At 44.0% G+C, this 21,142-nt stretch overlaps 1 protein-coding gene across 1 annotated transcript in view; it reads left to right on the top strand.

Annotated features, from left to right (window-relative positions):
* Positions 1–21,142, top strand: part of LOC109897877 (ubiquitin-conjugating enzyme E2 R2-like) — a 40,604-nt gene extending 19,462 nt beyond the window's left edge. The window contains exons 3-5 of the mRNA XM_020492509.2: positions 4,845–4,942; positions 17,889–18,023; positions 18,217–21,142. Coding sequence (XP_020348098.1) covers positions 4,845–4,942; positions 17,889–18,023; positions 18,217–18,439 — 456 coding nt within the window. The 3' untranslated portion in view covers positions 18,440–21,142. The remainder of the gene's footprint in view (positions 1–4,844; positions 4,943–17,888; positions 18,024–18,216) is intronic.

Below are 21,142 nucleotides of genomic sequence, written 5' to 3'. Positions count from 1 at the left end.
ACTGGTGCCTATGCGGTTTATCCAGTGTCTTCATCTCCCAGGTACGCTATGGAAAAACCCACCTCCCCTCTGTTCCTCAATTCCTCATTCATACCTTTTTCGGCTGCCCATCTTAAAGCAGTCGCGCTCTTTTTAGGCCACAATCTCTATCATACAGAATGGAAATATTTTTATTTTGCCGGACCGGCAATGGACAAAATAGTTAGATGCTTTAGAAAGTGGACGTGCCTTTACCCAGACCAAATCTCCCGACAGGAAGTGTGCATGTTTCTTGCAGGTGTTATAGTATTTGGTTTGTCTGGCCAGGCAAATGCCCACTCTCCGTTTGACTTATTTTGCCATTGCCTGCTGTCTCTGAGGTTGTAAGGCGGCTGGTGCGGAGATGGAGCTGTTGAGATCATCCTCTCCAGAGGCCCTTGGAGATTCCTCTCCATGGAAAGCTCAGCAGGGATCTTTCTGGTTGTTTCATGTTTTGCTGTGTTGATGGTTTAACGGAACTCAGAAATCCATTTAGGCCAGTTCTGGTGATGATCTTTTACAAAAGAGGCAATCAGTCTTGATGGTACAATTGTCTCTCTCTGTAAGATTGGCTTGTGGACGGTAACTTGTGGTGAACTTGTGTGTCACCCCATGACTTACAAATATCCTCCATAACCGTTCCTGTGAATTGGGGTCCACAATCAGATATGAGATACTGAGGGACTCCTAAGTTGGTGAAGGTGTGTATTGTTGGCAAACTGTACAGGCCTTCACATGTTCCCATACGTCCTGGCAACCTCCAAGATGTGAAAAAGAGTCTTCATTCGTCCAAGATGGCAGGCCAGTGGAAGGCCATAAAAGTAATCCAGATAAAGGGAGTCAAGGCCTTTTGGTTACCACAAGTTGATATTTATTGACTTCTCCTTTTAACAGGGATCCTCCTGTACAGGATTCCTTGGAGTACTTCGAATCCAATCCAACCTGGACGCTCACTGGAAGCTTCTTTGTTCTTCCTAAGGTCACTAACCTCTTGGTCCTGAGCTTGATTTTCAGCAATCTCAGCAATAGAGGTGGGAAGAATGCAGAGGCTTTGAGTGGTGGTGCCTGCAACGTATGCTACTTGGCTTGCTGCTGGAGCCACTGCTCTGGACAGAGCATCAGGAACAATGTTCTGATGCCCATTCCGGTAATTCACTCTGAACTGGAATTCCTGAAGGCGCAACATCCAGCGTGTGAGCCTGGAAGACATTTTGGGGCTGTTGAACACCCATGTAAGTGCCGAGTGATCATTAAATACATCCAACTCAACCCCCTCAAGATAATGCCTCCCCTTTTCGATTGCCCACACCACTGTGAGGCACTCCTTTTCCGATGTTGAGAAGTTGCGTTCAGCTACTTTAATTCCGTGAGGCATATGCAATGACTCTTTCTCCACCTTCCGTCAGTTGAGTGAGGACCACACAGAATCTACATCACTGGCATCTGTTTGGACTTGGAATGTCTGCGATAGGTCTGGCTGAGCCAACACTGGTGCATTAACAAGAGCCTGCTCCAAATGCTCAAAACTGTTCTGGCACTCATTCAATCCATTTCCAGACCACTTCCTTTCCCTTAAGCCGATTCAGAGGGGATGCTACATCTGCAAAGTGGGGAATGAATTTGAAGTACCAGGCTTACCAGCTCAAGAAACATGTGTAGACTTGAGGTCCTGTAGAACCGGATAGTTCGTCATCACTGTCATTTTGGCCGGATCTGTCTCAACACCTCTCACAATGTGAGTCAAGAACTTCAGCTGGTCTTTGAATACCTTAGCGTCATGAAGCGTTGAGAACACAGCCTCCAAGTCTTTCACAGGTTGCTCTGGGTTGGGAGAGAACACAGTCATATAACAGAATGTAGACAAAACAGATCTGCCCTCTCAGGTTCCCCAGAACTTTCTCCATAAGGCGCTGGAAGGTAGCACCGGCATTCTTAAGCCCAAACGGCATCGCTTTGAACTGATAAAGGCCTATCTGAGTGATGATCGCTGTCTTGGCCTTTCTCTCCTCAACCATTGCTACTTGACAATACCCTGACTTCAGATCCAGGGCAATGAAACCAGAAGCTCCATGTAGACTCCAGGAGGTTGTACATGATGGGCAAAGGATAAGCATCCTTGTCCATCTTTGCATTCATCCCTCTGAAGTCAGTGCAGGACCTCTGGGAACCATCCGGTTTCCCTACCAGCACTACAGGAGCAGCCCAAGCAGATTGTGAAGGCTCAAGGATTTTGTCCCATTTCTTCCACTTTATCTACAATAATATTTATCTTGTAGGGTGACACTGTAGTCCCTGAAGCGGACTGAGACTTTGTCTTTGTCTTGTGTGCCTCAACCGTGGTGTTCCCCAGTCGACCAGAACACACAGGGCTGTGATTGGAAGAGGAATTGAACCTCTGACTGCAAGTTGGAGAAAAGAGCAGAACGCTGGATCTTCTAGGATTGTCGGGGGTGTAGTAGGCACAGTCGTGGTCAAAAGTTTTGCGAATGACACAAGTATTACAGAGATTTTCAGAGTTCCCTGCCTTAGTTTGTATGATGGCAATTTCCATATACTCCAGAATGTTATGAAGAGTGATCAGATGAATTGCAATTAATAGCAAAATTCCTCTTTGCCATGCAAATGAACTGAATCCCCCAAAAAACATTTCCACTGCATTTCAGCCCTGCCACAAAAGGACCAGCTGACATGTCAGTGATTCTCTCGTTAATACAGGTGAGTGTTGACGAGGACAAGGCTGAATGAAGAATGGTACCAACACATCCTCCGAGAGCAACTTCTCCCAACCATCCAGGAACAGTTTGGTGACGAACAATGCCTTTTCCAGCATGATGGAGCACCTTGCCATAAGGCAAAAGTGATAACTAAGTGGCTCGGGGAACAAAACATTGATATTTTGGGTCCATGGCCAGGAAACTCCCCAGACCTTAATCCCATTGAAAACTTAAACCCACACATTCTAACAAACTCCAAGCATTGATTATGCAAGAATGGGCTGCCATCAGTCAGGATGTGGCCCAGAAGTTAATTGACAGCATGCCAGGGCGGATTGCAGAGGTCTTGAAAAAGAAGGCCCAACACTGCAAATATTGACTCTTTGCATCAACTTCATGTAATTGTCAATAAAAGCCTCTGACACTTATGAAATGCTTGTAATTATTCTTCACTATTCCATAGTAACACCTGACACAAATATCTAAAGACACTGAAGCAGCAAACTTTGTGGAAATTAATATTTGTGTCATTCTCAAAACGTTTGGCCACAATGTGTACTTGGGTTGTTCCATATTTTCGTGCTCTTATTTCCCCGGTATGACCTCACTGGGCTTGAGCCTCAAAGGAAAAAATAAATAAAAGTATTTTCTTTGATTCCACACCCCATACTTATTTTCCCCAAGGTCTATTATGGTTTTGGTCTTGGTGAGGAAGTCAAGACTCAAGATAATAGGAAACGCCAAATGGTCATCCTCTAAGACTAACATTTCCAAAGACCACATGCTGTTATGCCAGTTGTAAAGGAGCTGAACTTTTTCCAAAGCACCATGCACTTTCCCATCTGCCAGGGGAGAACTTTGGTTCTCACACAACTGCTCTCCTGGACATGTGATTTTCTGCCAGGGGCTTTTCTGCATCAGGGTGAAAGTACAACTTGTATCAAGTACCGCTTCATATTGGAAATTCCTGACCCCCACTGTTCCTCTGAAGCAGATGGCCACCCGAGGGTTACAGTTGAGAACTTTTCTATCCAGCTCTGGTTCTGTGATGTTAGGCTTCCACTTCAAACAAAATGCCCAGAAATCATAAGCAAAGTCCCTCAAAGACTGAGTTGGAAGTTGAACCATATCTCTTAGTTTCTTCTCTACCTCTGTTAAGTAGTCAGTTGGCAAAAATTCTACTTGGAACGCCTCTTTGAGCTTCACCCAGGTGGTGATTTTCTTATTTTCTGCCATCCACCAGCTCCTGGCTGGTCCTTTGTTTGAGAACATTAGATAGGGTCCCCATCAGCTCAGGGTTTGACATAGGTCTCACAGATAGGAAATTGTCACATTGCTTCAAAAAAGATCTCAAGATATCTGAGATCTCCTTGGAACCATCAAAGCGAGGGAACTCCATGCAGATTGGAGGTGTGGAGAAATTATTGGCACCTGAAGCATGGCCTTGTGAACCAGCCAGAGTGCTCAGACCTGGGGTGCCTAGGCCAAATACACCAGGACCAGGAATACTAGTGGTAGTTCTTGAGTTTGTGCACCTCATTTTTCCATTTCTCATCTCTCCTCAAGATGCATTCAAACACCCCTTGTTCCAGTTGTTTATGGAATCCTTTGTGGTTCTCCATTTCGTCAATTTTTGCATTGACATAGCCTCTCATGCTTTCCTCTATTTATGGCACTCACCAATGAGTTCTTAAAATCATCCACAAGACCATTAACTGTGGTTAGTCAGTTATAAAGATTATTGCTGACCAACTCAATTTCCTCCCTCAGAGTAGGCTGATTTTGGTGGCTCCTCACTCTGTTCATCCCCGCTTTCCCCTTCCTCTTCATGGTCTGAGATATACTGTGATATACTGAGCAATAAAGTTATTTCCCCCACAGGATTTCTCATTGTGACGAATGAACCAAAGATGGGCGTAATTTGGATAGGGACACCCGAGTGCTGTTGGTTCATGTCCTCAGGCTCAGAGCCTAGCTGTAGTTCATGAAAGGGACCATTTGGCAGAAGGGTTTGCATCTCGTCCTGAGACATTTTCTTGATTTGCGCACTGTTAGATATGTGGCAGTGTCACAAATGTATTGCTGGTAACTGACCTGTTTGTGTTCCTGTAGAACGGGGACGTGTGTATCTCCATCCTGCACCCCCCAGTGGACGACCCCCAGAGCGGAGAGCTGCCCTCTGAGAGATGGAACCCTACACAGAATGTCAGGTACTCTAAGCACCACACCTTTCCCTCACACAATGATAATTCTCTCACTCAACCCATTCTCCCCATCTTTGATTTATGGTTGACTATTAGTATAAATGTGGAATTTATCAAACATAACAAAATCTATAATACATTTTCACTTGATTCACATACTTTTTACACACATTTAATCTTGCTTTCCATTGTCTTCATTTTTTTTTATCTTCCTCTCTTTCACTCACTCCACACACAGCAGGATATATAATTACTACATTGGGTCTCCTCGGTGGTGCAGCAACTACTGTAAATACAAATGCCCTCACACGTCTTTGCTCAGAGAGCAGTGTTGTAGTGGTCCCGAGACCACATTGAGTGTTTCCGTCTGGATACATTTGTACTCTCATGACTAGGTCTCAGACAGTGAGGACTCATAATTTCTTCCCAAGACCAGCCAAGAGCAGAGTAAAAAATACTAAATTATCAGTTTCCATTCAGGGAACGCATAAAACTGCTTCGTCAGGCCAAATATATACACTCCTTTCTTGAAATATTAATACAGTATCTTAAAACCCTTTATATCTATTTTATACATGTTTGCACAGTGGTGAACCTGTACGCCTTCAGTGTGTAACAGGTTGGTGATTCTGAAAGGACAGCAACCACAATAGCATATCATGTAGGAGAGTGCACTTTTTGTAAAACACAAAGGGCCAGTGGTGTAGTGGAGGGTATCACTTCTTAACCCCTACTGATGCGTATCAAAGTAGTGTAGTGAAGGTGTACAATTTATCAATTATGTAGTACAATGGAGAAATCATGCACAAAGTTGCCTACACAATCACAAAGCACGTGAAATATATTCGCAGAATATCATCTCCAGGCAGCAAGAGTGTGCAGCTCTCAACTGGTTTTGGCATGGAGCAGCTCACAGAAGAATGACATCGGTAACCGGTAGGGTAGGAAAAACGTTTCGACTTATGATATCTACCAGTAAATGCTAACTAAGGCAACAGTGGGTATGCAAACTAGGTATTGAAAAAGTTTAGTCCGAAGTGTAGGTTAGTAGGCTATTTATGATGTGCAATTGTCATCATGAGCTGTTTGCATCATGGATGGACCTGGGTGGACAGAGGCCCACCCACTGGGGAACCAGGTTGATGTGGTTTAAGCATTGTTGTGGACTTAGACCATGACATTTTTGTATTTTTTTTCTGTAAAAAAGGGTGATTCTGGGAGTAAAAATCTGAAAAATGTATAGGAAAACAGGATTTTTCACACAGGGTGCCTTTCCTTTTGGCAACATTTGAGGATACCCACTTCTCCAGGTACCACAACACCACTGCATAGGGCAGATGGAAAGACAGCAGTCAAACACAGCATGATGTTAAATGATAAGCAGTCCATAAACTCATAATAAGACAGTAGGTCCCAATTATAAGAATACAAAAACTTAAGTATTTCCCAATAAAAATGTACAACTATTACTTCCCACAACATTTCACGTTAAGCACACAAAATAAACGGTGACCTAATGTTTAAAATGGAACTGACAGCGTTTTAACTACTTTGCCAATATGAAACAAACATTTCAGTCAAAAAATATGTAATTCCCAGTTTATGCTACAAAACCAACTTCATAAGCGGTTTCAAAAATAGGTTATATTTGACTCGTTCCATGACGTACACTAAGGCGTTGGCTGAATAGATAGATGCAGTTCAATGCATGATTAATATAACCAATACATTTCTTGGTAGTCCCAAAAAATATTGCTATCAGTTTGTAAATCACAGCTGGCCTGATACATTATTTGCTGCCTCCATACAGGATACACTGTTTCAGTTTCAATTACTCAAAAACAGACAAATAAAAAAACAGACAAATGTAACTAAGGCTGGGAATGTCGATACAATCAAACTAGCAAGAGCAATGATCACTAGTCAGTCATAACGTGGCTAATAGGCTAGCGTATGTATTTATGTAGCAAGCTAAAAACACGGAGCCTAACGTTAGCTAGCTAGCTGCTAGGAGGATGTCATGCCATTGGAGGAGTGGGTGAGTGACGGACTTTTTCCCCTCATAATTCTTTGGGTAACTACACAGATGGAGATGCGGGTGTCATTTGGTTAGCTAGCAAGAACTTGAATGACTGTTATCCAGTTAGCCACAGTGACTTTGCGAATGCAAGAGATATGCTATCTACTCAGATTTCAGAGCACTCTCATTTGAGTATGTCTGAGCACAGAACAACTAATGCATTTAGAACAACTAATGAATTTACGAATGCGCAACACCCGCTGGCTATTACCGGTGTCAGTAAACGTAGACAAAAAAATAAGTAGTCAAGAACAGTCTAGATAAACGGCTTAACCAGCTCTGCTACGGCGAGTCAAATTGTCAGCGGGGTGTTGTCTCATTTGTGTCTGGAAGTAGGCAGTTAGCAAGCTAGCCAACAAGCTGCAGAAGGACGAGGAGGCTACAATTCCCCATCGTGTATCAGTGCAATTTTTGACGGCCAACTAGCTGAAACAGTTTGAGGGTTTATCTAATGTACCTTCGTTAGATTTTATCTCCTCTTGCCCTGGCTAGCATTAGTTGTTGATGTGCATAACTGAGGGAGAGGGAGCCTACCTTTTCATGGTTGTTTGATCAATAGGACTGTAACGTTCCCAAATGTAAGAGGACTCCTGTTGTATTTACATATTTGCACAAATCCATTCAGGTTTATTTTGTGGCTTTTGGCAAATACATTATAATGATCTAAAGTCGCGCTGTTGCACTGCCTGTAAACACACAGTCCAATTCAAAGTGAATGATGGCAGGTCCGTTTGGTAAATGGCTTGTTTAAATAAAGGCCAACTATAACTCTGATTGGCTATAGCTCACCGGTCTGTGTCGACTCTGGTCCTGGACGAGACAATGTTTTTATTCGGTTTTATTTACTGCAGAGTCTATTAATTGTGCAAATGCACATATGCTTTCCCATTATTTTGCTATAGAATTTTCACAAATGCCTTAGCATATGTAATTCCCAAACATTCTATGAATTCATGAAATCTTGAAAATGGCCATATCTAAGTGGTCACTTGTCAGATTTAAAAAAATAATGTAATTCTTCCTGTCAGTTCCACTTTAAATGCAATCATGTTTCACACACAAGTTATTTTCAAAGGAATGGCTAACAACAGGAAGTGTGCTGCAATAAGAAACACAGTTCCACTCACCAGATGATGATAATTTGAAACTTAACTTCTTGTTGAAAGTTATTCTTGAAAAGGGAGAAGCTAACAAATTATCAACAAACTATTTGATATCACCTGCTGCAGCCAATGCAAACGAGCCAACAACAAAAGCTAGAAGGGGCAAGTTTCCATACCTTTTGGTAAAAAACTGTCCCACCTTTTAAGTCAAAATGTGATTGGTTGATTCCACTGTCATTCCAAAATGTTGCCCTAATGCAGTTGAATGGCAGATGCCTTTATCTAGCTTCTGATAGCCATCAGCTAGGCAGACTTACCTAGCTAGATTTATCTCCCCAGAGACCAGCAAAGGAAAATCCTGATTTAATATTTTATTATTTGTGTTAACCCTTTCTTTTCCAACAAAAACTGATGCGATTAAATCAGAACATCATTGAAAATATTATTATTATTATGTTATTATCATGTTATTAATCCTTAGCCCTTCTCTGACAGCGTAGAAGGCCAATTTTACCCCACTGTGTTTGGGTTAGTAATAATTTGTAGAGTGGCTCTATTTTTCCTCAGCATGGATTTTTTCTCACTATTTCAAATGTCTAAAGAATCTATATGTTGTTCTGAAATATGAATACAGAAATACTGGACATTTTGAGCTCTTATGGAGGTGGTTTGACAAAATGACAATAATGGTCTTGAATTTGTATTTTTCTGGTCTTGACTTGGTCTTGAATCGGTCTCTCTTTAGGTGGTCTCAAACACAACACTGCCAGAGAGAGACCACAGGTGTGAAAAGGTTGGTTATGAATAGATGGTATACAGCTGCAGATGGAAGTGACACAGAAATGTACATTTTCTCGGCATGCGATTTGGAGGTTTTCGTAGTTCGAGAGTTAGGTTAGTTAGCTAGCTAGTCCCTAGGTGATGACAGCAAATTTACTTTAAGCTAACGTTTACCCATTCATCTGTGAAGACCGCTAGCTGGTGTTCATATGGATGTCACCGTGACATGCCAATTAACTAACATTACTGCCCTCAGTTAGCATGACGACAAGGCAAGCCGGTGCTAATGCTTTCCACTTGGCAGCTGTTTCACGGTGTCGCCGGCGGTAGCTTGTAACGTGGTCAATTGTTTTCCCCTCCCAGGATTATATTTCAAGTAGAATGGCAGCCTACACAAGAAATAACTAATATTAGTAACCATCTAGATGTCACAGTGATAGTCTACTCAATGGGGAACACATTAACGGCAACTAGTGTTACTCGGGTAGGCTGTTTGTTCATCTGCCCGCAATTGCTAATAACCCATCTGCAACTACATGTCTATATGTGATAAAGTGAAAATCTGATGCCCGCACCCAACCCTATCTCGCTAATATAGAAAATGCGCTGTAGATTTCAGGTCGTCTCGAATACATATTTTGTGGTTGAAAAATACTATCAGTTTTTATGATACTGATAAAGATGGCACCTCTAAAGACATATCTAACTGTGCATTCTCTCAAGATGCTGAAAGAAATCATATTTCTCCACTCCTGAGTCAAATTTTTGCCTACATTTGGTGTATCATTTTACTGCAAGAAATGCTTAATTATGCAGGAGTTAATATTAAGGCTATGTGAGAGGTATAATAGACCTAGAGTCAGTTTCCAGTTTTCAGGTTCCATTCAACTAATCTGAACACAGACAGGTCACCCGTGATACAAGTCAGTATTCAACATCCTGAACAGTAGACTACAGTTCCCTTTATGTGCCATAGGCCTATTTGAAGTCACCATCTTGTGACTGTCGAATTTGTATAGCTCTTCATAATCATCAGTCGGCACTGCTATCATCCTCTTTTACCAGTTCGCATTACTTTTCTTGCCTTCTCTTTATTTTCAACTCTCCATTTCACATCTGGCCAAGTGCATGAAGTTCCCTCAGTGCTCACAACAAGCAACATCTGACAGAAGTTCCTCTACTTCTATTCAAGGCGAAAATGATGAATCAGACACCTTATCGATAGCAACAGCTCATGGTCCTCCTGGAATCAGAATTTATTTTGACTCAATGGATGAACGTAGTCAGAAAAATGCTGATGAATGTCTTGCTCGACCTGTGTCAACTGGTTCACCTCTGAAGCTCACAGGCAATGTGTATTGGAAGAGATTTCTGAATTTTCTTCCCCCAGCATACACCCCTCCACCCAGACATGCTTTATCTACTAATTTTCTGCATGCAGAGTTCAAGTGAAGGTCAAGCAAATCATAGAGAAAGCAGACTGTATTGCAATCATCTCCGCTGGGTGGTCAAATGTTCATGGGCAAGGAATAATTAACTAAATCATCTCCACCCCTCAACCAGTATTCTACAAGGGCACAGACACAAGGCACAACAGATACACTGGTCTCTACATTGCAGATGAGCTGAAGGCAGTCGTAAATGACCTTGGACCACAGAAGGTATTTGCACTGGTTACACAAAATGCTGCGAACATGAAGGCTGCTTGGTCTAAAGTGGAGGAGTCCTACCCTCACATCACACCCATTGGCTGTGCTGCTCATGCATTGAATCTGCTCCTCAAGGACATAGTGGCACTGAAAACAACGAATACACTCTACAAGAGAGCCAAAGAAATGGTCAGGTATGTGAAGGGTCATCAAGTTATTGCAGCAATCTACCTCACCAAGCAAAGTTTGTCTTACTCACTGCTTTAGCACACTCTGCTAACCCTGATGTCCTTGCTGTGTCTGAATCCTGGCTCAGGAAGGCCACCAAAAATTCAGAGATTTCCATACCCAACTATAACATCTTCCGTCAAGATAGAACTGCCAAAGGGGGAGGAGTTGCAGTTTACTGCAGAGATGGCCTGCAAAGTAATGTCATACTTTCCAGGTCCATACCCAAACAGTTCGAACTACTAATTTTGAAAATTACTCTCTCCAGAAATAAGTCTCTCACGGTTGCCGCCTGCTACCGACCCCCCTCAGCTCCCAGCTGTGCCCTGGACACCATTTGTGAATTGATCGCCCCCCATCTAGCTTCAGAGTTTGTTCTGTTAGGTGACCTAAACTGGGATATGCTTAACACCCCGCCAGTCCTACAATCTAAGCTAGATGCCCTCAATCTCACACAAATCATCAAGGAACCCACCAGGTACAACCCTAACTCTGTAAACAAGGGCACCCTCATAGACGTCATCCTGACCAACTGGCCCTCCAAATACACCTCCGCTGTCTTCAACCAGGATCTCAGCGATCACTGCCTCATTGCCTGTATCCGCTACGGAGCCGCAGTCAAACGACCACCCCTCATCACTGTCAAGCGCTCCCTAAAACACTTCTGTGAGCAGGCCTTTCTAATCGACCTGGCCCGGGTATCCTGGAAGGACATTGACCTCATCCCGTCAGTTGAGGATGCCTGGTCATTCTTTAAAAGTAACTTCCTCACCATTTTAGATAAGCATGCTCCGTTCAAAAAATGCAGAACTAAGAACAGATACAGCCCTTGGTTCACCCCAGACCTGACTGCCCTCGACCAGCACAAAAACATCCTGTGGCGGACTGCAATAGCATCGAATAGTCCCCGTGATATGCAACTGTTCAGGGAAGTCCGGAACCAATACACGCAGTCAGTCAGGAAAGCTAAGGCCAGCTTCTTCAGGCAGAAGTTTGCATCCTGTAGCTCCAACTCCAAAAAGTTCTGGGACACTGTGAAGTCCATGGAGAACAAGAGCACCTCCTCCCAGCTGCCCACTGCACTGAGGCTAGGTAACACGGTCACCACTGATAAATCCATGATTATCGAAAACTTCAATAAGCATTTCTCAACGGCTGGCCATGCCTTCCGCCTGGCTACTTCAACCTCGGCCAACAGCTCCGCCCCCCCCGCAGCTCCTCGCCCAAGCCTCTCCAGGTTCTCCTTTACCCAAATCCAGATAGCAGATGTTCTGAAAGAGCTGCAAAACCTGGACCCGTACAAATCAGCTGGGCTTGACAATCTGGACCCTCTATTTCTGAAACTATCTGCCACCATTGTCGCAACCCCTATTACCAGCCTGTTCAACCTCTCTTTCATCTCCTCTGAGATCCCCAAGGATTGGAAAGCTGCCGCAGTCATCCCCCTCTTCAAAGGGGGAGACACCCTGGACCCAAACTGTTACAGACCTATACCCATCCTGCCCTGCCTATCTAAGGTCTTCGAAAGCCAAGTCAACAAACAGGTCACTGACCATCTCGAATCCCACCGTACCTTCTCCGCTGTGCAATCTGGTTTCCGAGCCGGTCATGGGTGCACCTCAGCCACACTCAAGGTACTAAACGACATCATAACCGCCATCGATAAAAGACAGTACTGTGCAGCCGTCTTCATCGACCTCGCCAAGGCTTTCGACTCTGTCAATCACCATATTCTTATTGGCAGACTCAGTAGCCTCGGTTTTTCGGATGACTGCCTTGCCTGGTTCACCAATTACTTTGCAGACAGAGTTCAGTGTGTCAAATCGGAGGGCATGCTGTCCGGTCCTCTGGCAGTCTCTATGGGGGTGCCACAGGGTTCAATTCTCGGGCCGACTCTTTTCTCTGTGTATATCAATGATGTTGCTCTTGCTGCGGGCGATTCCCTGATCCACCTCTACGCAGACGACACCATTCTATATACTTTCGGCCCGTCTCTGGACACTGTGCTATCTAACCTCCAAACAAGCTTCAATGCCATACAACACTCCTTCCGTGGCCTCCAACTGCTCTTAAACGCTAGTAAGACCAAATGCATGCTTTTCAACCGGTCGCTGCCTGCACCTGCATGCCCGACTAGCATCACCACCCTGGATGGTTCCGACCTAGAATATGTGGACGTCTATAAGTACCTAGGTGTCTGGCTAGACCGCAAACTCTCCTTCCAGACTCATATCAAACATCTCCAATCGAAAATCAAATCAAGAGTCGGCTTTCTATTCCGCAACAAAGCCTCCTTCACTCAAGCCGCCAAGCTTACCCTAGTAAAACTGACTATCCTACCGATCCTCGACTTCGGCGATGTCATCTACAAAATGGCTTCCAACACTCTACTCAGCAAACTGGATGCAGTCTATCACAGTGCCATCCGTTTTGTCACTAAAGCACCTTATACTACCCACCACTGCGACTTGTATGCTCTAGTCGGCTGGCCCTCGCTACATATTCGTCGCCAGACCCACTGGCTCCAGGTCATCTACAAGTCTATGCTAGGTAAAGCTCCGCCTTATCTCAGCTCACTGGTCACGATGGCAACACCCATCCGTAGCACGCGCTCCAGCAGGTGTATCTCACTGATCATCCCTAAAGCCAACACCTCATTTGGCCGCCTTTCGTTCCAGTACTCTGCTGCCTGTGACTGGAACGAATTGCAAAAATCGCTGAAGTTGGAGACTTTTATCTCCCTCACCAACTTCAAACATCAGCTATCTGAGCAGCTAACCGATCGCTGCAGCTGTACATAGTCTATTGGTAAATAGCCCACCCTTTTCACCTACCTCATCCCCGTACTGTTTCTATTTATTTACTTTTCTGCTCTTCTGCACACCAATATCTCTACCTGTACATGACCATCTGATCTTTTATCACTCCAGTGTTAATCTGCAAAATTGTAATTATTTGCCTACCTCCTCATGCCTTTTGCACACATTGTATATAGACCCCCCCTTCGTTTTCTACTGTGTTATTGACTTGTTAATTGTTTACTCCATGTGTAACTCTTTGTTGTATGCTCACACTGCTATGCTTTATCTTGGCCAGGTCGCAGTTGCAAATGAGAACTTGTTCTCAACTAGCCTACCTGGTTAAATAAAGGTGAAATGAAAAAAAAAAAAAAAATGAAAAAGTGAGAAGAATAAGAGCACCACATTGAAGCTGCCCAGCAACACCCATTGGGGTGGTGTTGTCATCATGTTTGACGGTCTCCTGGAGGGGATGAAGTCTCTCCAAGAAATGGCCATATCGCAGTCTGCCGATATGGACAGCCCCATCAAGAGGATCCTCCTGGATGATGTATTTTGGGAGAGAGTGGTAAGCAGCCTGAAACTCCTGAAACCTATAGCAGTAGCCATTGCACGGATTGAGGGAGACAATGCCATCCTGTCTGATGTTCAGACTTGGCTTGCAGATGTAAGAGAAGAAATCCGTACTGCCCTACCCACTTCACTGTTGCTCCAAGCAGAAGAAACTGCACTTCTGAAATACATCAAAAAGCGTGAAGACTTCTGCCTGAAGCCCATACACGCCGCAGTGTACATGTTGGACCCCAAGTATGCTGGCAAGATCATCCTGTGGTGCAGAGATCAACAAGGCCTATGGTGTCATCAATACCGTGTCCCGCCACCTTGGCCTGGATGAGGGCAAGGTTCTTGGCAGTCTGGCGAAGTACACTTCCATGCAAGGGCTTTGGGATGGAGATGCAATATGCTAGTCGTGCCAGCATATATCTCATCAACCACCTGGTGGAAGGGACTTTGTGGATCTAAAGCTCATTCCCCTGTTGCCTCCATCATCCTCCAAATCCCACCAACATCAGCCACCTCAGAGCCAACTGGTCCTTGTATGGGAACACGCACGCAACATGCTGACCAATGCAAGTGTTGAAAAATAAGTGGCCATCCGGGCAAATATTAGGCTTTTTGAGCCTGACAACAAGCCATCCTCAACAAGTTTGGAAAGTGAAGATGAGGCCTCAGTCTGATGTTCAAGAGGTGGACATTGAGGAGGTCCAGGGAGAAGACATGGAAGCCTGAGAGGAAGACAACCAAAACTTTAGTTTCTAGACTATCACGGACTATCAAAACGTTTTTTGGAGACACTATGGATCATTGGGGATCATTCAATATTCTCTTTCTTTTGCTGTTCAGTGAAGTCATCCCATGTGAAGAGGTAACTAATTTAATTAAAGTTCAATTTGTAACTAAATTGTTTTTATTTCTATTGGAAGGATTTAATCATTTGCAATTGTCTACTTATGATAAGCTAAAATGTTTGTTTCTGTCTCCATATGATATGGTAAATATATCCAATGCAAAAAACATCTGCATTTAAATGGTATTAATATTAATTCCTGTTAATTCCCATGGAAAGTTTCCACCTCTGAATATTTCCCAAAATGTTCAACCCTAGTTGTGACCCATTTTTTGTTGGTTGTTTTGTCATAGTTGTCTCTAGGGGGCATAATTTGGAAGGGAATAATGTGGGCTGAGAGTGTCAGGTTATTGTCCAGTTCTGGCATTTAGGTCGCCACAGACTAGTACATGTCCCTGAGCCTGTAAATGGTTGATCTCACCCTTTAGGGTGGTGATGCTGTCATCATTAAAGTATAGGGATTCTATTGGGGGGGATATACAGTTGAAGTCGGAAGTTTACATGCACTTAGGTTGGAGTCATTAAAACTTGTTTTTCAACCACTCCACACATTTCTTGTTAACAAACTATGGTTTTGGCAAGTTGGTTAGGACATCTACTTTGTGCATGACACAAGTAATTTTTCCAACAATTGTTTACAGACAGATTATTTCACTTCTAATTCACTGTATCACAATTCCAGTGGGTCAGAAGTTTACATACACTAAGTTGACTGTGCCTTTAAACCGCTTGGAAAATTACAGAAAATTGTCATGGCTTTATAGGCTAATTGACATCATTTGAGTCCATTGGAGTACCTGTGGATATATTCCAAGGCCTACCTTCAAACTCAGTGCCTCTTTGCTTGAAATCATGGGAAGATTAAAAGAAATCAGCCAAGACCTCAGACATTTTTTTTGTCGACCTCCACAAGTCTGGTTCATCCTTGGGAGCAATTTCCAAACGCCTGAAGGTACCACGTTCATCGGTAAAAACAATAGTACGCAAGTAGAAACACCATGGGTCCACGCAGCCGTCATACCGCTCATGAAGGAGATTCATTTAAAATGAACGTACTTACATAGATATGAACGTATTTTGGTTTGAAAAGTGCAAATCAATCCCAGAACAACAGCAAAGGACCTTGTGAAGATGCTGGAGGAAACAGGTACAAATGTATCTATATCCACAGTAAAACGAGTCCTATATCGACATAACCTGAAAGGCTGCTCAGCAAGGAAGAAGCCACTGCTCCAAAACTGCCATTAAAAAAAGCCAGACTACGGTTTGCAACTACACATGGGGACAAAGATCGTACTTTTTTGAGAAACTTGGAGGGTGTCTCGCTGGTCTGGGCGGGTTGTCAGTTGCTCCTTTGAGATGCTTGGGCTGTGGTTGAGGGTGACGTCCTTCAGGGTCCTGGTAGAAGTTGGAATTGCTGCCTTGTATAGGTGGACCTGGTCATAAAGGCTGTTTAAGTCCAGGGTGGAGTGGTGGGCAAGGTAGACATTACATTTTGAGGCACAATCCCAGGAAATGCTTGCATTCACGCGCTGTATGGTTGCAAGGTGAATGTTTTTTCATGGTAGTAGGGTGGGGATAACCACTTGTGCATTCAGGAAAGTGGAAGAAGCTTTTTCAATCACTCCCTTGGGTGCTGTGGCCACCGTTTCCTGCTGGGCAATCAGGTTGTTTGTGGCCGTGTGAATTGTGGCTGGGGGACAGAGGGGCTGTTAGGAGGGGGTGGGGTCTTTTGGGTTGGTGGGTTCCTGTTTTCCCTGTCCCATTGTGGTCTGAGTTTGAGGTGGGCTGTTCTGCTGGTTTCTCTGGGGGAGTGTCCTGCTCTCTGTCACACCTCCACTTTCTCACCACCTCCTTCACTGCTGTTAGCTGTGCCGTGTGTTCCTCTCCCTCCTCCTTCACTGCTGTTAGCTGTTCCTCTCCCTCCTCCTTCACTGCCGTTAGCTGTTCCTCTCCCTCCTCCTTCACTGCCGTTAGCTGTTCCTCTCCCTCCTCCTTCACTGCCGTTAGCTGTTCCTCTCCCTCCTCCTTCACTGCCGTTAGCTGTTCCTCTCCCTCCTCCTTCACTGCCGTTAGCTGTTCCTCTCCCTCCTCCTTCACTGCCGTTAGCTGTTCCTCTCCCTCCTCCTTCACTGCCGTTAGCTGTTCCTCTCCCTCCTCCTTCACTGCCGTTAGCTGTTCCTCTCCCTCCTCCTTCACTGCCGTTAGCTGTTCCTCTCCCTCCTCCTTCACTGCCGTTAGCTGTTCCTCTCCCTCCTCCTTCACTGCCGTTAGCTGTTCCTCTCCCTCCTCCTTCACTGCCGTTAGCTGTTCCTCTCCCTCCTCCTTCACTGCCGTTAGCTGTTCCTCTCCCTCCTCAAGTTCTCCCACCTCAGTCCGGAGTGCAGCTAGTCTTGGTATCTTAGTAGCCTTGTTTACTAAGCTTTATATAACAAAATGACCTAGAAATTCTCTTTTACTTTTTGACTTCAGAAGGAGGTTCAGACTGAACAAAACTCACTCATTCTTGTGTTGGATGGAATTTTCAGGTTTCTGCTGTTTCTTCTGCAGGTTTTGGTTTGTTAGAAGTTTTTTCCTGATAGTCCTTCATAGTAATAATCCATTCAGGTAATTCTGTCCAAAATCAAGGTTTTTGGTATGGAATTTGGATTTAAGGTTTTTGATGTAGAGGGTAGTATCCTGTATAAGTCTTTATGAAAAAATCCAAGTTTTTCTACAATTTATCCAACTTTTAATTCAATTTATTTTCAGAAGAACTCAGGAGCTCATGACCACTCTTTTTTTTCTCTGTTCCTTCACTATCACTCTCCCTCCCTCCTTCACTCTATCCCTTCCTCCTTCACTCTCTCCCTTTCTCTTTCTCCATTTCTTTTCACTCTCTCGCCATATCTCCCTCCCTCCCTCAGGACGATCCTTCTGAGTGTCATCTCTCTGCTCAACGAGCCTAACACATCCTCCCCGGCCAATGTGGACGCCTCTGTCATGTACCGCAAGTGGAGGGACAGCAAGGGCAAGGACAGAGAGTTCACAGAGATTATCAGGTGGGCACGCATACAATCACACACACACAGATGATGGCCAGGCACCGAAAGAGCAACGAGATCATCAGTTAGGTGGACACATGCGCACCCATGGACACATCAAGGGTGAGAACAGGGTACATTCAAACCATCAGGTATACCCTGTACCACTTCCACAGTTCACCCTTTGTCGCTCCGCTGTCTCTCTTAACAGGAAACAGGTCCACGCCACCAAAGCGGATGCTGAGCGGGACGGTGTGAAGGTACCAACCACCCTGGCAGAGTACTGCGTCCGGACCCGTGCCCCACCCCCAGACGAGGGCTCCAACCTCTTCTACGATGATTACTATGACGATGAGGACTTGGAGGACGAAGACGAGGAAGATGGCGAGGACTGCTGCTACGACGAAGATGACTCGGGAACCGAGGATTCCTGACGACCCGCCTCCCCATCCCTTCCTCACCCCCCTGTCACCACACCCCCCTTAAACTGAACTCGTACTCCACCCTTCGTGTATACACCCTTACAGATCCCCCCCCACAGCAGTGCAGCCACACCTGCACGTTAAACTCAGATGCGTTTAAAAGCTACGGAGTTAGTTTGTCCATTTGTTTCTGGTGTTTTTATTTTTCTGTTGGTCAGTGGAGTGTTGGAGAGATGTTAGACCTACATATTATTCACATGGTTTGCTCTTCATGGCGAAGCCACTCAATTCTCAATTACCACTTGCTTTTGAAAGTTTTGAGTAAGGCCTCTGTCTCCCGTAGAGTGTCTGTACCCAGACAGAGGCAGGCAGGCCTGAGCTAGTGATGGTCATCTTAGCTGTGTGACCTCTCACCTGGTTGACAGCCATGTGAAGCCAGCCTCCCTGGCACACGAGGCTAGCTGAGGCTAGGGGACCCTGACATTTCACCTGTCTGCCTCAGGTCAACTTAGCTCAAAAGCCAAGTCTTACTGAATGAATTGATGGCCTGTAATGATGAGATGGGTGTATTGCAGATGGTTGCTGTTATAATACTGATGTACTCTTTCGGAGACCTTTGCACCCATTCATACACATTTGTGTGGCAGTGGCAGTGGTCTGAGCTCGGCGTCTTTACTCATGGCCTGAACAACCGAGTTAAACACACAGCTCCTAACGCTTATCACCACCACATGCTTTTTCACAAGTCCAACACCACTTGCTTTCATCTCATGTAATTCCTCACCAGCCACCTCAACTGCTCATTTAAAGATGGGAGTGAGGGATAGTGTCTCAATGTGTGTCTATATGGGTGTTTTGGTGGTGGTTCATTATTGTATTCAAATGTAGTGCTGGAATGCTTTGCAGAGAGAAGTGAGTGAGACACCTCCCTCTGGCAAGTCTGTGCAACAGTGTCGGCCTCGCACAGCAGCCATCTTGAATTAGCTGATTTGTTTAGATTACATCCTCAGTCAGTCACTTCCCCAAACATTTCACATGACTAGAAGTGCTCGTAAAACGAGTAGTTCCATCACACAGGATTTTACACACGGACTAAATTCAAACTATCGAACAGTATTCACACCACCCCACATTTCTGTTTCAGTAGTGTGTAAATGTTCATTCATTGTTACAACATGACTATTTGATGCTAAGTTTTAGAGATGAAAAGTGCATTTCCCAGCTGATGCTAGGGATGTGGATAGGGAGGTCAGTAGTATATTTTAGGGACAGGTCAAACAGCCAACCCACTAGCATGTTGGGTGGTATCAAGCTCGGCATAGTGCGGTTGGGAAACACTGTGATGATTGAGAATGGGCCGAGGGCTCCCCTTTTGGTTCTTTTGATGTAGTCTTTTACTTCAGACTTAAGGTGTTAGCAACTATATTTTTTCCCCTTACATGTACCAAGTGCAATGATTCTCATCCTTTTTGTTTTAAACACCATGTCATGGGGGTTATTCATTGGACTTATCAGTACATTTACCACCTGTTTGTTTTAAACACCATGTCATGGGGGTTATTCATTGGACTTATCAGTACATTTACCACCCGTTTGTTTTAAACACCATGTCATGGGGGTTATTCATTGGACTTATCAGTACATTTACCACCCGTTTGTTTTAAACACCATGTCATGGGGGTTATTCATTGGACTTAGCAGTACATTTACCACCCGTTTGTTTTCGATACAGAAACAGTCAGGTATTCTATGTTTTCCAATAGAGAAAAACAGGTGATTACTGAACACTCATACTTTTTATGTTGTGTTAACATCTTGAGTATGAAGCATGTACACATCAATCCAATCATCATGAATTCATAGAACTGTTTTACATTCACCATATACAGATGTTAAGTTATATAACTAACCCCCATTTTGTTTTACTGTAATGTTTGGGGCAATTGGAATTTTGTGAAGCTGCCGATTTTATCATGTAATTTCCCTCCCAATGTGCTACCTTCCCATCTATAGACATTTTTTGGTGGCAGCATCAGCAAGGGACCCCCGGCTGTTACCAACATTCCTCAGGAAAACAAAACCACCAACTTTTTCAGAGTGAATCTGACCACATTGTGTGTGTGTGGACAACTGTTCTCCTCAACGCTGGTCCCCCAAACCTATCACCTCTGCTTCAAAGACTGTTTATAATATTTACCTTGATATTAATATGCACATGTGGAGATTTCAACGATAATTCGATGTATTTTTGTTCTTGTTTGTATTTTCTTTTCTAATGTTTTGTACATCTATTTAAAACCTAAATAAATATCTTTATTAGAGTGTTGAGATGTTTCTTAGACCAGGAGTGAATGATTGTATTCTAACAGATGAGAACTTAATTATCCATCCTTTTTATGGTATATTAATATATTTTGATTGACTAACAATTTTAATAAGATTCTGAACTGTCTATTATTTATTCATCCCTATTTTCTCTTAGACACTGTGGGAATTTATGACTCAGGGATAACTCTTGAGGTAAGACTGTTATTCCTCTACTCACTCTTATCCTGAGTGTTGAATGTAGAGAATGAAGCCACTGGCTCAGTTATGGACCCCTTGTGATGTCAGAGGTCAGGTGACCCCAGAGTGGATGAGGAAAGTTGAGATCTGTACCATGCAGTCACCTTTAGAGTTGGGGATGTGGCAACTGTTAATAAATCATTAAGAACA

This window comes from Oncorhynchus kisutch, linkage group LG10, assembly GCF_002021735.2.
Source record: "Oncorhynchus kisutch isolate 150728-3 linkage group LG10, Okis_V2, whole genome shotgun sequence".
In the NCBI taxonomy this organism is placed as follows: Eukaryota; Metazoa; Chordata; class Actinopteri; order Salmoniformes; family Salmonidae; genus Oncorhynchus; species Oncorhynchus kisutch.
The sequence above is the reverse complement of the archived record's forward strand: the minus strand, read 5'-3'. Positions and strand labels throughout refer to the sequence as shown.